General features: G+C 43.7%; 1 protein-coding gene across 16 annotated transcripts in view; it reads right to left on the reverse strand.

Moving 5' to 3' along the window:
- Positions 1-17234, reverse strand: part of dnmt3ab (DNA (cytosine-5-)-methyltransferase 3 alpha b) — a 495665-nt gene that overhangs the window by 434411 nt on the left and 44020 nt on the right. For 15 of the 16 annotated variants that reach the window (XM_067984385.1, XM_067984397.1, XM_067984395.1 and 12 more), the window contains one exon: positions 2303-2380. The exons of the other annotated variant lie outside the window; for it this stretch is intronic. In XM_067984385.1, coding sequence (XP_067840486.1) covers positions 2303-2380 — 78 coding nt within the window. The remainder of the gene's footprint in view (positions 1-2302; positions 2381-17234) is intronic. 16 annotated transcript variants of the gene reach the window in all.

The following is a 17234-nucleotide window of genomic DNA, read 5'->3' on the forward strand; positions in this document are numbered from 1 at the left end:
ATTCGTAGGACTCAAGTGATTTGGTGCATTAGGTCCATTAGTTTTTTTGCAATTACATCCTACTAAAACTGATATGGCAAGTTACTGAAACTAGAGGCAATTCATAGCTGAACAACTTTGGTGGGTCATTGCCTACTTGCCCAAATGCTATTGATTGACTAGATATAAGGCAGCTGTATGTCTTCTTGGCAGTGCTGACCAGCTGTATAATTGGTTCCTAACTCGAAAAGATACAACTCTGCAAACATCAAAACTGTTTTACAGCATGATTTAATAATCCTGAGCGAAGAGTTGAACCAACTCAAAGCCCAATATATTATGACTATCAATCTGTATCTGAATGCATTCTTTCAGACTTAGTTTGGAAGATAATCCTAGATAACTGATGCAGGTCAGCTTTTACAAAAGGTTATGTTCTCTATGTCAGCAGATAAATAATCTGAATAAACATGCACAAAACTATTCCTAACTACAAGGCTGCAACCTGGCAAACATGAGAAGAGCAAGAATCAGAAATCCCATAAAGTAAAAAGGAAAAAAGAAAATGCTGAAAACACTCAGCAGGTCAGGCAGCATCTGTGTAAAAAGGAAAGCTGCTTTGAGTTTGAAATGAGCATGAAGTTTCAGCCAACCGTTTTTTTAACCTTTTGCTCAATCACATTATTTTGCCTTCTCAAGATATCTCATATAGCAGGTGACTCAAAAACTTCTGAAACTCATCACATACGTGACTGCTGGAATGGTTGAGCTCAAACTTGTGAGCCCAATGTAAAGCAAGCTACCTCTTTAGGTCATTCTCAAAGCAATGATTAAAATACTGACATAACCCTGGGAAGCTATGTAGAAAGCAGATAAATTTTATATTCCATAAAAGAAGTATTTATGTACATACACACTAGAAAGTCTGCTGCAGTGCTCAAGGAACTATTAAGTGTGATGGTCAGACTCTAACAAAGAGCACATTCCAGACAAGCAGCATTTTGTTTTAAACTATAATTTTCAGGTATTAATGTTGAGTTGGCAGCCAAATCATGTATTTGGACACAAACACAGAAGAAGTGTCAGAAGAAACACAGAATAAGGCTGCCTCTGGACAAATTAATAAATAGAACTTGGCAAGAATAAATGCATTTAGTTAACTTTCAGGATCATTCAACATTTTCATAAATGTGCAGGACAGTCTGGAAGAAGGTTGGCTCAACACACAGATGGGCAACAATAACATGCGCTGGATCGTGCCAGCTGCTATTGTAGCTGTAACTATATACATAAATTTATTTGGCATTGCAGTCTAGTCACATGCCTGTTTTAAGCTTTGATGACTTCCATAGATAGCATTCCCAATCCTAAATACAAATAATTGATGTACATCATTCAATGTCTCTCCTGATACAAGAAATAGTGATGATATATTTCCTGAGTGTATGTAAAATACAATTATAATGCAAAATTATGCATATAGATGGTTCAATGAGTTTGAAAATCTCCGGGACTTGTGTTTACTCAGCCTAAATCCCTGCCTTCTCTGTGCAGTAGCCTCAAATGAAAAGCATTTGGATAGTAACAACCTGGTTCATAAAGGGAATAGTTCCACAACCCATAATTCAACACTAATTAGTATTAAACTAGCAGCCATATTCATATGCCAAAATGATTTGCTGGTGTGGGGAATGGAAAATTTGCACGGAATGGGTAGGTTTCCTCTGTGCGCTATGTGTAACAAAGTCGTAAATTTATTTTAAAAGAATAGGGTTATGATTTTGTTACAAGAAGTGCACTGAGGAAATCTCCCCCAAGTTGGTGAAGTAGAGGTACTTCTTTAGCGTTTAGATTAAGACATATTATTGGGACATTGCACTGACCTTTCAGCACCAGACTGGAAAGTGCTTGATGCTCACACTGGATTCAAAAAGTAGAATGGGGCTAAGGGTAAAAACTGGAAGGAATTTATGGGAGAAACAAAGCAAACGTTTTAAAAATTAAATATAGATCTGGGAAAGAAAAACTCCCACGGGCCATATGGAACTATCTCTTTCAAATTATGTATCCTGGTGTCTGGCTATTTGAGGCAGTCAATCAACCAACAATTGGATTGCATTACGAAGAAGGAGCTAAACATAAAGCAGTCACTGGAAAAAGAGTGTAAAAAAAAAATTAGGATCAGTTGAGGGGAACAAAGGCAGCCAATTAATTCCTGTTCTTATAAGAATGTTGACATTCCATTAGTGCATCCCTACCAGCAACCAGAGAAATCACTATATATGAAAATCATGGGACATTCAACAATAGGATCTGTGCTTACCATTGTTTGCTTGCGTTTTCTCCCTGGCCTGCCTCGTCTTTTCTCCTTGTTTCTATTTTTCTCTGGCTGCTCATCATTCTGCATCATAAAAACAAGGTACAGACAACCATATGATTTTTTAAAATAAACGATAATGTGGCAAGTTATTAGAATGATCAGCAGGGCAAAATTCTTTCATTTGCCATTTTCATTAAGTACTGTAATCATAGCTTTAATTTATCTTTGATTAACATTTTCTTTTCTATAATTTATTACATTTTTTGGCAACCTGTTGATTCTGATGGAATTTCTTCCATGGTATGAACATTTTTCTCTTAAGGTGATGGACTTCTGAGCAATCATCTCTAAAGAGATACAATAAAAGGACTGATAGGAGATCTCTCGTGCACCAAGTTTATTGTGCGCTCCGCAGATAAAAGAACATCTCAGAGTGAATTTTAAGCGGCAAGGGAAGGACACCAAGCGGGAATAAAGAATTGGCGGGGGGAGGGGAGGTGGGGGAAGTGGATACTAAATCCATAGTAAAAGACATCTGTTGTTTTAGGATTCTGTGAAGGCAGGGAGAGAGGTAGCAATGCAATGTTGTTTTGAAAGAGAGTTCCAAAGGGTAGTGGCTGAAAGATCAGACTATGATGGTGGAATGGAGGGCTGGGGAACAAGCAGCAGTCCAGAGTTTGAGGGATAGAGGATGTGGGCTGACATATATGGCTGCAGAAGATTACCCACCTAGGGTGAAGTGAAGCCATGGAAGGATTTGAAAAGGAGGATAATTTAAGTTAATTTGTTGAGGAACACAGGCTCAGTAGAGCTGGTTTAAGGTTGTGTGCCATTTATACAGGAGAGGGTTCTGCCCAAGAATTCTGGATTAGCTGAAGCATGTAAAGGATGGAGCAGAGAGTCCAGTGGGTGGAGCACTTAAGAACGTGGTCCTCAAGATGATGAAAGTGTGGATTAAGTTTTCAGCAGTGGAGGTAGTGAGTTAGGGACATAAGTGACATTATACTGTACGTGAAAGAAAGAGGTCTTGGTGATGGGTGAAACGTAGGATAAAAAGCTCAGTTCAGGATCGAAGAGAAAGCCATGGTTGCACACCACCGGGCTCAGTTTACAAGCAACATGGGAAGTTGATGGAGTTAACGCCAGAAGCACATAGGTACCAGCAAAATTTAAGCAGGATGATTACAGTTTTGCCAATGTCAAGCTGCTGGAAGATACGATTGATCCAGGGCTTGGTATCAGACAGGCAGTCTAATGGTGCAGCAGCAGCATGGAATCAATGGTGCTGCTGCATATTTGGGTGTCATTAGCAGTAGCTATCCCCATATTTGTGCCTGATGTCTAAAGGAGTGGCAAATAAAACACAAAAAGGAGGGGGCCAAGGATGGAGGCTTGAGGCACACAAGAAGTGATTGTGCACATAAGGCAGCAGAAACACTTTGAAAAGATATAGTGATTGTGTTGGGATTGGTATGAGTGGAATCAGGCGAGCACGGTGACAAGGAGGTGGACCATGGCTGAGAGGCAGTGGCCGAAAATGAAACTGTCAACATGTTCATGGTGGCAGAGAAGTCGAGGAAGTACAGTGAACCACAAATAGTCACTGGTGACTTTGAGCAGGACTGTTTTGATGCTGTGGGTTGGTCAGAAACCAGATTGGAGAGGCTCGAACAGGGGTTGGCGGGAGAGGTGTAGTGTTTTGAGGCCATCTGCTTAAGACATGAATACTTATAAGTAACAATACAGTACCTTAAAGCTATACAGGATAAACAAAAACAGAAATAAGTAACTTGCTCAGGAAATCCCAAAATACTTCGCAGACAATTAATTATTTTTATGAAACATAGTCACTGTTATTATGTGGGCAAACATTGCGGAGAAGATGTGCACAACAAGATCTCACAAAGACCAGTAACTCTGTTTTTGGTGGTGTATGTTTAAGGAATAACATTGGCCAGAACTCTGGTACTTTCCTGTTCTTCTTTGAATAGTGCCGTGGGATCTTCTACGTCCACCTGAACAGGCAGATGAGCCCTCATTTTAACGATTCATCCAAAAGACGGGAACTCCAACGCAGTACTCTCTCAGTACTGCAATGTAGTGTTAGCCCAGATTTTCTGCTCAAGTCCGGAAGTGGGGTTTGAACCTACAGCATTTTGATACAGAGGCAATAGCATCGCCACTGAGAGAAGCTGATCTAATATCCTATGATATTCTTATATACCTTAAAAAATAAAATGGGATTGAGTTTAATTCAAAGGTCCATTGATCATATGTGTCCTGGTCCTATGGGACTTGGGTATATGGATAAGAGAGCTAATTGAAAAGACGAAATGTTTATGTGCTGACAGATCCTTTATTCTTCAAAAAAATAAACATTTCATTTCCCCAAACCAGCTCTCTGATCCACATACTCTGTAACCAAACCAGGCATGATCAATCAGCTCCTGAATGCATCATATTTTATAGATTTATAAATTGTCGCCCTTTAAATTATATTGCATTTTTTGTCGTTCTTTTTAAGAACCTGTGATTTTAAATATTATTCCAGAAATAAATATTATAAACTGTGTGAAGATTTCGACTTTCAATGTCTGGAAAAAGTAAGTTGATTTCATTAGGGTGAAACATATATCACAGCTTATCACAAGAGCACAATTTTCCTGGTTTATAGAGTATATTGTGCTTTCTTGTTGCTCTTTATAGACTTTTACTTTATTCCACTTTAAATTAGCAGTACATTTATGTATACTAAATGGTCTAAGCTTTTGAACAGCAGGAACAATTTATAACATTGCCTTCTGGCTTAAATAAATACAGTTCAGGTAAGCACAACGGGGAGAATTTTAACTCCTCCAGTCTGACAGAAACCGGGTGGAGGAGCACTTAAAATGGAGCAGGAGGCATACCCACTGGTCTCCCGCACTGATCTGGCCTTCTGCAATTTTAAATTGCAAGTGCCAAGGACACCTGCCCAAAGCCAGCGGGGTCCTTGTTTAAATATCCAGATTGTGCTCTGATGATGTCATCGGGGCCCGACTGCAATCTTCCCTAGGTCTGTGCGAGGAAGCCAAGGTAGCTATCCGCCAGGTCAAACTCATCAGGTAGTGGTCCAGGACCAGAAGAAGCCCAGCACGTTAAGTTATTTAAAAAATGTTTGTAGTTTCCTTGCGGGCCAGGAGGAGCAAGAGTGCTCCTCTGTGCCTCACAAGAAAAACTTGGGCCTCCCCTGGCCTGGGCTTCCCTCCCCCTCCCCAACCATGATCCCCTCCTCACTACTTACCTTAGTGCCGGGGACCGTTCCATCTGGTTCCCAGCAGCGGCCTCCTGCTGACCAACTTTAACAGCCAAGCAGCTGCTCCCCACTGACTTCCTGGCTGTTTTGGTTCGGGAAGTCGGCCAGTGGCATGTCAATAAGACCTAGCCGTTAAAATCAGCTAAGCCTCCCCGCTGTTGCTCCCAGAGATGCCAGGCGCTCGCTGGTCCACATTCCCGCCTGGGAGTTAAAAGCGACCCCATTATCTTTCACAAGTAGACAGAATATAAATCCATGCTTTCTGTAACACTTTGGGTTGCTGATAGGAGAATGTTTGTTTCCAGCAGGATTACCAAACTGTGGCTGCTTTGATGGTTTGTGAACAACTGTTGCAGCAGATTTATCAAAGTGAACAACTTAAGATTATTCTCATCACCACAATACATTTAATTAAATTTAGTCTGAGATGTTAATTAAGCAGTTTTCAATGTCTTCAAAAGTGTAACTTTTCAAAAATGATTAATTGAAAGTAGAACTAAAAAAATGCAGACATAACATTTCTAGTCTATTGTCCTTTGTGCAAACTAATGAATTATGACCTGAAAGAAAAGACTTGCATTTATATGGCACCTTATCATATCTCACAGAAATATTTCACAATGAATTACTTTGAAGTACTGTTACAGTTGCTATGTGGGCAAACTGGTTCTAGATTTTGTGAAATTATGCTAACATAGTCCTTAAAAGTACGAACTGATATCTATCACCTCCTATACCACAATACTGTAGAAAGAAATTGTTAAAACTGCATCAATTTATTACACATCGCATACATTTCTGGTTTCTGAAACTTGACAGCTTTTCTCTCATTAATTAATGGTTAATTTTTTTAAAACATGCTGTTAGGTGATTTTCTTTTACATTTGTTTGCTTTGGGGTTTCTTTGAATCTTGATAATGTTTAATGCAAGTTCCAGTAAGTAACAGCAATAAGACAGCTATATACAATCACTTATGCAATATTTTATTGCATTAGAACCTGAAAGTTCGTGAATGTAGCTATAATAAATAAATGCATATGGTAGGGACAAATTTCTGACTACATTCTGAAAGGCAGCCACAACTGCAATTAGATACACTGGCCTAGAGATTCCTCAGGACAATGGTGGAGACCCGGTTGTACTAGATCTCTGCCATTTCTCGGAGTTTCCTGGCTGTCTTGTAAGGGATGGAATCTCTGGGCCTCAGACAGGACCTGGCATTATAATGTTGGCCAATAGGTTGAGTGAGTGGAGCTGTATAAACCTTCACAAGCCCATAATGTGGGCCGACATGTGGGATCCAGAACACACAAGTCACCAAAGAAATATATATTTTTTTTTTAATTCACCGATAGGTCCTCTTGCTCAGAAGGTCAATAGGACCATGACTGGGATTGGGGGAGGGTACCTGGGGAGCCCTCCCCCTCGTGGGTGAGAGGGCACCAGAGTTTCAAGCAGGCATGGGCAGGTGGGCACCACAGAAGTCAGCTTGCGCCTGACTGACCCGTGCAAATGAGATGCTCTCCTATTAATCCTGCAAACTCTGGTGGGACCTATGCTGGAGGGCACCATCGGGCATAATCCAGCTGTAACTGCAAGGATAATGGACTTTCCATCAGTTAAAAAACAATATAAAGTTGTGACACCAACAGACATTGCCATCACTTTTAGACAGCTCGACAAAGGTACATTCTGGATACATTTCGCACATCTTTACCAAATGTTCTTTACTGCACACAACCATTAAAGGCAAAATGTAATAATGCATGGAAACTAATATGCACCAAATGTTATATGCAAGGAAAACATGAACATAAGATATTATATTAGAGAAATTAAAATTAATGTACTTCTGTAAAACTTCCGTAACAATGATCACATGCTTAATAATACAATGAATCCCAATTAACTACTATGCATTCATCATAGTTATTACTTCAATATGTCAAATAAATCTTTTGGCAATATCTTTCCTGTTATGCATATCTTCCCACAATTTCAATGAAAACAAAGTCTGCATTAAACAGGGAGGCATTTTGGGAGTGTGTGCAAAAATGCACTAGTTCTCCGTTCAAGCTAAAGCATTAAATGTCTACACATCAACACACATTTTGCATGTGTATTAGCTCTCACAGTCAGCTAGATAAGCAATGAAATTATTCTATGTTTAAGTTTTGAGTCTGTCATAGATCCATAGGGAATGGGAAAATTTCTGTCACCTGCACATGTTGTACCAGCTCCCAGACACTGTCCCCACATAAAACTGATATCCACGTCCAACCTGAAACCCCATCCCCCCCCCATCACACTGATACTGCAGTGCTAAATAGCAGCATGCCTTAAACCCAACACTTTAATTATTTATATTTACATGGCACCATATTTAACTGATTTCATAGAGTTCAGTAATATTTGGACCCAGTTCCTACATGCATTATTCATTTATGTACAAAAAGCTTGAGCAGATGAAGGATCATCTTTACTCTGAGTTTCAGGGTGTTGAATGACACTCATTGGGCAACTGCACAAAAGTTGTGCAATTAAGTTCAGACCCTCCTCAGAGTGGAATGTAAACACCCAGCTAGTTACCTGAAAGTATTCATTTTCTGACTTCATGCTCTCAGTGGGAAGCCTTGCCAGCTGTCGGAAATTGTGGCTCATTGCACACAACTTTCCAATCATTTAAAATAACGGTTGGAAAATCATGTGCAGTGTGCACCAGAATTTTTAATACACGATGTTGGTGGGCAAAGCTCCTTACCAGAATTGAGAAATCTGAAAATTGCCCCGAAAATATAGACAGGAAGTCAATGGGAGTTATTCCATACATTTAACCACGACACACTCTACCAAAGCAAACCATGGGACTTTATACAAACTAACTTTTAATTATGACATTTTATATCGTTAAATAAGACAGTACTTGAAATTTGACCAATATGATTTTATCAATTGATTAATTGTCCATCTGTTGGAATCAAAATGGAGTTTGCCTGTGGTTTCACACAATACTGAAGAGAATACATTTCATCTGTAGTATCAGATGCCACAAATGTACAAACTTCTCCGGTATCTGCACTGCCTGAAAATGCAAGTTATGCAAGGGTAAAATCTCCTGTGCTGGTGGGTTTTGACTTTGGTAATTAACACATAATCATCAAGTTCCTCAGTGTTCATAAAGTTGTTGCTTTTTCACTCCACCTGAAATTTAAGTCAAAGCTGGAGTAACCCCACTGGATCTGGATGTGTCAAAAGACCATTTCTGGTGTTCCTTAGGCATTAAGCAACAATTTAAATTGTTTTACAAGTTCACAAAAATATGCAGCAATAACCATTTTCTGCAAAACATAAGAATATGTCTGTTGAGTTTATTGTCAGCAAAATTATCTAAGTTAGAGCTACACAAATAGCAAGCCTTTAGGATTTTTTTTTGAACAAAGACTTCAGGATGGCTCTGAAATACTTCAATATTACTGAAAGGCTTAATTTCACACCTTTCATTTACTCTTAGCGAGACCCAGGAGCACTTTTTGAACAGTAAAAACTTGAAGCCGATACAATGGACCACAGCAGTAACGTTTTAAATTAGTTAGAGTGGGGGTTTAATTCGATAAACCCCAAAACCGGGCCCAGGAATCGCAGTCCACGATTAACCCCCAGTGCTTCCGATGCAGGCAGCATATGAGATTCATGCTGCCTGGTCATTAACATGATTTCTACGTGCAGCCAGCGCTACCCGCGCTGTTGAGAGGCTGCACGCACGAGCAGGTGGGCCGAAATGGGCGTGGCCAGCACTTGTCCAAGGCAGCTTGCACCTCTTAAGGGGAGGTGCACATTCATTGGCAGGACGGCAGGAAGCATTGCCCCAAGGTTCTCTGAGGACACACTGGAGGCCCTGGTGGAGGGAGTGGAAAAAAGGAGGGCCATCCTGTATCCTCAGGGTGGTCGGAGACCCTCCAGGCACCAAGTGCAGAGGCAGTGGCTGAAGAGGGTGAATGCCAGGAGCACTGCATCGTGCATGTGGGTGCGGTGTTGAAAAAAGTTCAATGATTTGACACGAGTGGTCAAGGTGAGTAAATGCAAGTATCAAGTGCACATCCTACCAACTGCACCACTGCTCCACCCCCCATCATCCACCCAACAAACACTGCCTATCAGTATGCAAAACTGCACTTGGCATGCTGTATCTCACCCTCACATAGTACCACACAGCCACCACTCACAAGTCACACACTGGCAGCTATTCAACCATGACAGGCACATCACCCAGACACCTTGCAAGATACTCACTGACACACTTCCTTCAGTCTTGCAGGAGAAGGTGGCGCATAACAGCCGGCAGCAGCAGAGACCTGAGGGTGGACGGGCACGCTTACGCGTCCTCATCTCCTGGAGGAGACCATGCTGCAGATTATTGGGCAGGCCTTTGCTGCAGCCGTGGGTACTGACGGCACTGGAGGTCCCGACGAAGGGGGTCTCTGCATACCTAATGCTCCTTCTCATTTCCCACATCTCCCTTATCCCACAATCTCTTCTGACTCATGTGCTGCAGATGCTGTGAGCACGCACATCTTACTTGCTCCTCTCTTCGCTCCACAACTCAACCTGTTCCCCTTTGTCACTGCAGATACCCAAGAACTGGAGCCGGCACCGTCTGAAGAGGAAGAGAGGGGGTACACTGAAGCCACACCGTCACTTGATCTGACACTCGCATCCACCAGCTCAGATACTAACACTGAGCATGCTTTAGAGGCTAGGTTAGAGGAGGGATCTGCACGTGGTGAGAAACCGAGCACAAGTGCGCAAGAGCCAGGGCGGGAAGAACAGATAGCACAGGTGCCAGCTCGCCGGAGGGCGAGGTCGCACACTAGTTCTGCTGCAGAGGAGTCAGATGACTTTGGTGGGCCAGGCTACAGAAGATGGCTGATGGATGTACTCCGCTAAATGCTTGGAGCACTGGAAAGCCTGCGCTCAATGAGAAGGGGCAGGGAGGAGTCCACCTCGAACTTGGCACGGGGCTTTGCGCAGAGCTCGGAACCCATCCTTATCCACATGGAACGGGTGGTCACCTCCATCAGCGCACATGAGGAACCCACCATGATGCAGCGTCTGATGGCCGATGTCGCAGCTTCCATTGCAGCAAAAACCAATGTGATCAAAGGTCTGCAAGCTTCGGTTACAGCTCAGACTGTTGCTATGGAAGCGCAGACTGCTGCAATTGTGGTTCTGGCTACCACTGTGGAACGGGGCTTCCAGGATGTCACAGCACTCCAGCAATCAGTTCTCCAGCTGATCACCAGGAGTGCTATGGCACCGCCCTGGGAGAGTGGCTGTGGCACCATGGCAGCATTCCTGCTCCCACCTCTGCCACTCCACCAGTGCCCTGGCAGTTGCCTATCAGCCAGCGAGACCAGACTGCTGCAGCCCAGCCAAGATGGTGCAGTCTGAAGGTGGGCCCTCCCGTTCCTCCATTGAAGGCCAGCAGCCTTCCACCACCCATGCTCCAGCCACTGGGGATGCACCTCGTAGGAGCACTAGGACAGGTAAAGGCACACAAACAAAAGGCACTAAGGGAATGCACAAGGGTGAATAGTCTCCTTTTGTTTGCAGCATTTCATGTGTTCATTTATAACTGTGAATTTGAATTTGCATTTGGTGGTGGTTTTCATTCCTGCGATGAGCTGAGGATGGGCAATAAATGGTGGCCTTGCCAGCAACGCCCACATCCCATGAACGAATAAAAAAAGGTCCTACTGGATGGGGTGAGGAAGAGGAGGGATATTTTCTATCTGGCGGACGGGAGGAAGTGGCCTGCCTCTGCCACCAAGAAGGCCTGGCTCAAGGTAGCAGAGGAGGTCACCAGCAGCAGCAATGTCTCCTGCACATGGATACAGTCTGGCTGAGGTCGTCCATGGGGAAGTTGACGTAGTGCGAGGCCCTTCAAAATAAGCCGTCGATGACCTGCCTTATGCATGATCCGGAGGTGAAGAAGTTGAGGGCAATGGTGACTTTAACAGTGGCAAGTAAGAAGATGCTGCTCGGGCCAGCCGGGAGCAGCTCGGCATGAAGGAGGCTGCAGATGTCCGCGATTACCTGGCGAATGACTCTGAGCCTCCGTATGCACTGCTCCTCAGAGAGGTCCAGGAAGCTGAGCCTCGGTCTGTAGACCCTGTGGTGAGGGTAGTGCCTCCTGCGATGTTGCTCTCTCTGTTGTTGCCCTCCGTGCTGTTGCGCAGGTGCCTGTGGCACAGCACTGTGTTGTGGAGCTCCACGTGGCAGAGGTGGACGGCGTGCCTGGCGAGGCTGCTGATGTTGCTCATCCTCGGATGAAGTGATGAATGCAGCTATGGCGCCCCCCCATCGTGATGGTGTGAGTTTGAGGGGTCCGCAAAGTAGGTAAATGAGTTTGCACAGCAGAGTTTAGGGTATAAATTAAGAATTTTGAGTGGAAAGACAAAGGTGTTGCAGCAAAAACTTTGTCCGAAGTGACAGAATGCCCTGCTGCAGTAAATGAGGTTTTCCCCCCACCTGTCAAAAAATCCTTTGCATCTCCCACTGGCTGCTGACTGAAACATGTCTGTTGCAATAGGGAGTGTTTCCCACAGCATGGGTAACACGCTGAGGATCCTTCAAAATTGCACCCCTGCCAAAATCTCCACTCAATGAGGTCTGTCAAGTACCTCAACTATCTACCTAACTATCTAAAGCAGCATCCCGCTGGCTTTAATTGCCGGTGGGAGTCCCACATTTGGGAGATGCGTGCACACCCGAACGCATCACTGGGGAACCCGGATGTCAGCGGGTTGGAGCCGGGCTCTGAACCCGCTCCGGGATTCCGCCATTTTATGAACCCCCCCACCCCGCCCTTAATGCACCCGCTCGGCCATCCAAAAATCGGCCCCTTTAAATCAGCGTGGCACACTGACCTGGCACATATTCTCCCTACTTTATATGCTGCCTGCATTTGTTATCTGACCATGTGCTAAACTCTTTATCAAGATGGCATCCAGCGCTTTCTGGACGCCATTTTGGAACTTCAGGAGGTCGCATAGCGCCGAAACAACAGGCGCTGCACGGCCCAATTTCTAGCCCCTTAAGTTTATGAAAACAGCTTTGCACTAGCTGCACTTTTGGTGCAACCAGTGTGTGCCATTAGCGCTTTGAAGCCACCTCTAAGCAAAAAATGCCAAATTGTCCATTTCTTAGAATTAGCAGCATTATCCTGCATCTTTGACATCAGTGAAACACAATAGATTGAGTCACAGCAAAGTCAAACATGTAATACAACTGGGGCAGAAAATAATTTATACATGCAGTTGTTTTATAAATATGAAATATTTACGAATAAATTCCCAGCAAAAGGGCTACAATTTCCTTGGGTTTGGGATCACTGCTATCTATATAATGCACTTTAAGTGCTTCTTTGATACTTACCTTATTCGTACTACTTATCGATGAAGCACTTCAATTGTTGAAGCCAGCAGTTATCCGGTGGTATGTATTTTATTCTGAGCTTCTCACTGGAAGTGCAAATTGAAACATATTCATTCAATATCTTTCATATTTGTTTTTATATCAGAATATCGACCCAGTCTTCATATCTTGCAGAATTTGTGATAAAAGTGCTCATGGACGGATATCTTAAAAACAAACTTATTCATCATTAAATGATTCCTCCTTTACAGGAACAGACAATTGTTTGCTACCCCAATAATCAATATGTGGCCTGACCACAAGGTACAAAGACACGACAGTTCTATTAGTTTTATACTGAATTATTCTCACTATACATCCGAGTACTCTTTTTGCCTTCCCAATAGCTTTTCGACACTGGATGTGCACCATCAATCTATAATCCCCAGGTCAGTTTCCTGCTTAATAGACTTCAATTTTCTACCAAGCACGGTATATGCGTGCCTGCGTTAGAGCTTCTCACGTGCATGACATTGCATTTATCTACATTGAAAGACATCTGTTAGATGCGGGCCCATTCCCCCATCATATCCAGATCAGATGGTAGTCTTTTTTTCTCAAATGTTGTCCTAACCCTAGCACAGATCTTCGTGGCAGCCGTGAACTTGCAGACAGTACCTGCAATATCTTTGTTTAGATCAGTGACATAGACCATGGGGAGCAGCAGTCCCAACTCAGATCACTGCAGAACTCCACTAGTAACCCCACTCCACACAGATCCACTGCCATTAATAACAACCCTCTGCCTGTGAGAACGCAACCAGGTAAGACAGGGAGATAAGGTGGCTAAAAAGGCATATGGGAAACTTTCCTTTATTAGCCGAGGCATAGAATATGACATCGAGGGCATCCTGAAACCCATCGTGCAGGGAACCCCCAGCTTCTGTCGCGACACTACAGACTTTCTACAAAAACTCAGTACCCACGGACCTGTTGAACCAGGAACACTTCTCACCACGATGGACGTCTCGGCACTCTACACCAGTATCCCCCACGATGACGGCATCGCTGCGACAGCATCAATACTCAACACCAACAACAGCCAATCTCCAGACGCCATCCTACAACTCATCCGCTTCATCCTGGATCACAATGTCTTCACCTTCAATAACCAGTTCTTTACCCAAACACACGGAACAGCCATGGGAACCAAATTTGCACCCCAATACGCCAACATTTTCATGCACAAGTTCGAGCAGGATGACTTCACTGCACAGGACCTCCAACCAACACTATACACCAGATATATCGACGACATTTTCTTTCTATGGACCCACGGTGAGGAATCACTAAAGAGACTACACAATAACATCAACAAGTTCCATCCCACCATCAAGCTCACCATGGACTACTCCTCAGAATCAGTTTCTTTCTTGGACACACGAATCTCCATCAAAGACAGGCACCTGAGCACCTCACTCTACCGCAAGCCCACGGACAACCTCACGATGCTCCACTTTTCCAGCTTCCACCCTAACCACGTCAAAGAGGCCATCCCCTATGGACAGGCCCTGCGAATACACAGGGTCTGCTCAGACGAGGAGGAACGCGATGGACACCTACAGACACTGAAAGACACCCTAGTAAGAACGGGATATGACGCTCGACTCATCGATCGACAGTTCCGACGGGCCACAGCGAAAAATCGCATAGACCTCCTCAGAAGACTAACACGGGACGCAACCAACAGAGTACCCTTCGTTGTCCAGTACTTCTCCGGAGCGGAGAAACTACGCCATGTTCTCCGCAGCCTTCAACATGTCATCAATGATGACGAACACCTCGCTATGGCCATCCCCACACCTCCATTACTCGCCTTTAAACAGCCACCCAACCTCAAACAGACCATCGCTCGCAGCAAATTACGCAGCTTTCAGGAGAACAGCGTCCACGACACCACACAACCTTGCCACGGTAACCTCTGCAAGACATGCCAGATCATCGACACAGATACCACCATCACACGAGAGGACACCACTCACCAGGTGCATGGTTCATACTCCTGTGACTCGGCCAGCGTTGTCTACCTCATACGTTGCAGGAAAGGATGCCCCAGAGCATGGTACACTGGCGAGACCATGCAGACTCTGCGACAACGGATGAACGGACACCGCGCAACAATCGCCAAACAGGAGGGTTCTCTCCCTGTCGGGGAACACTTCAGCAGTCATGGACATTCAGCCACCGACCTTCGGGTAAGCATACTCCAAGGCGGCCTTGGAGACACACGACAACACAAAATCATCGAGCAGAAATTGATAGCCAAGTTCCGCACCCATGAGGACGGCCTCAACCGGGATCTTGGGTTCATGTCACACTACACGTAACCCCACTAAAGAACAAATGTTATCTGTTTTTAATATAACGGGTCATTGACTGTCTTCCTTCTCTCTCTCTCTCTCTCTCTTTTTTTTGGGGGGGTTTGTATATTCGGTGGCCTTTTAGGTGACACCTTTCTGTCTGCTCACTGTGATTGCCTTGGCAACGGGCAGTAATCACCAGGCATTGTTCTGTGATTTTCAAATGCGAAGGATTCGAAAATTTCATTTCCACACCGTTCACCTGAGGAAGGAGGAAGCCTCCGAAAGCTTGTGGAATTTAAAATAAATTTGTTGGACTATAACTTGGTGTTGTAAAATTGTTTAGAATATAAGAGCAGGGATGTTATGCTAAAACTGTATATAAAACACTGGTTAGGCTACAGCATGAGGACTGCATACAGTTCTGGTCACCACATTACAGGATAGATGTGATTGCACTAGAGAGGGTACAGAGGAGATTTACGAGGATGTTGCCAGGGCTGGAGAATTTTAGCTGAGAAAAGATTGGATAGGCTGGGGTTGTTTTCTTTAGAACAAAGGGGGTTGAGGGGAGATTTAATTGAGGTATATAAAATTATGATGGGACTAGATGGAGTGGATAGGGAGGACCTATTTCCCTTAGCAGAGGGGTCAGGGACCAGAGAGCATCGATTTAAAGTAATTGGTAGAAGGATTAGAGGGGAGCGGAGGAGAAATTTTTTCACCCAGAGGGTGGTGGGGATCTGGAACTCACTCCTTGAAAAGGTGGTACATGCAGAAGCCCTCAACTCATTTAAAAAGTACTTGGATGAGCACCTGAAGTGCCATAACCTACAGGGCTACGGACCAAGTGCTGGAAAGTAGGATTAAGCTGGATAGCTCTTTTTCGGCCGGCACGGACATGATAAGCCGAATGGCCTCCTTCTGTGCTATAACTTTCTATGATTCTGTGAATTCCCTATCCAATCCAGGATCTGCCCACATATCCCACAGGACTCCATTTTAGAAGGTAACCTATTGTTCGGCATCTTTTCAAAAACTTTCTGAAAGTCTAAATAAAAATGTTGACAGGGCTACCTTTAGCCACCAACGTGGTTAACACTATAAAAAATTCAAACAAGTTTGTGAGACTTGATTTTCTTTTGCAGAAGCCATGCTGGGAGTCTCTGATAATCCCCTGACTGTCCAGGTGGTCCAGGATATCTCTAATGATCCCTTCTAACAACTTCACAATAACTGAAGTTAAGCTAATGGGTTTATAATGATCTGGTTCTGACTTACGGCCCTTTTTAAAATTGGTATTACATCCGCCTCTCTCCAAGGTCAGTCCCTGTCTCTAGTCAATTGTACATGGCTAGGAAAATCAATAAGTTGAAATTGTTCATTGCTGTACCATATATGAAACATGTACAAGCAATGCCAATTACCTTGCAGCTATACATGCTGCTTCATAGCCATGGCTAACACCCTCGAATCATGTATGCTGCCCTGCAGTTACACACACTGCCCCAAGCCACTCATAGCTTTGCATGCTATTCCGTTGCCAAGCACATTATCAATCATGCAATGGTTCACTCACTAAAAGTATTATATTTTATAATAATAATTACATATTGAATCAATGAAATATCATCAGTAAATGGAATACTGCATGGGTTTTGGTGGACTGATTGATTTTACCTGTAACCTTACAATAAACATGTGATTGACCCACTAATAAACAGCTCAGTGCTCAGCCCTATATATGGTATATACCACATATGGGATGTCCCTATAATCTACTGCAAATTATCTTTCAAGGAACTTACAATAATGATACCAAAAAGGAATATCAGATGCTCCTGTGAAACTCAGGCAGCAATACAC

The sequence above is a fragment of the Heptranchias perlo genome, chromosome 5 (genome assembly GCF_035084215.1).
Source record: "Heptranchias perlo isolate sHepPer1 chromosome 5, sHepPer1.hap1, whole genome shotgun sequence".
Classification (NCBI taxonomy): Eukaryota; Metazoa; Chordata; class Chondrichthyes; order Hexanchiformes; family Hexanchidae; genus Heptranchias; species Heptranchias perlo.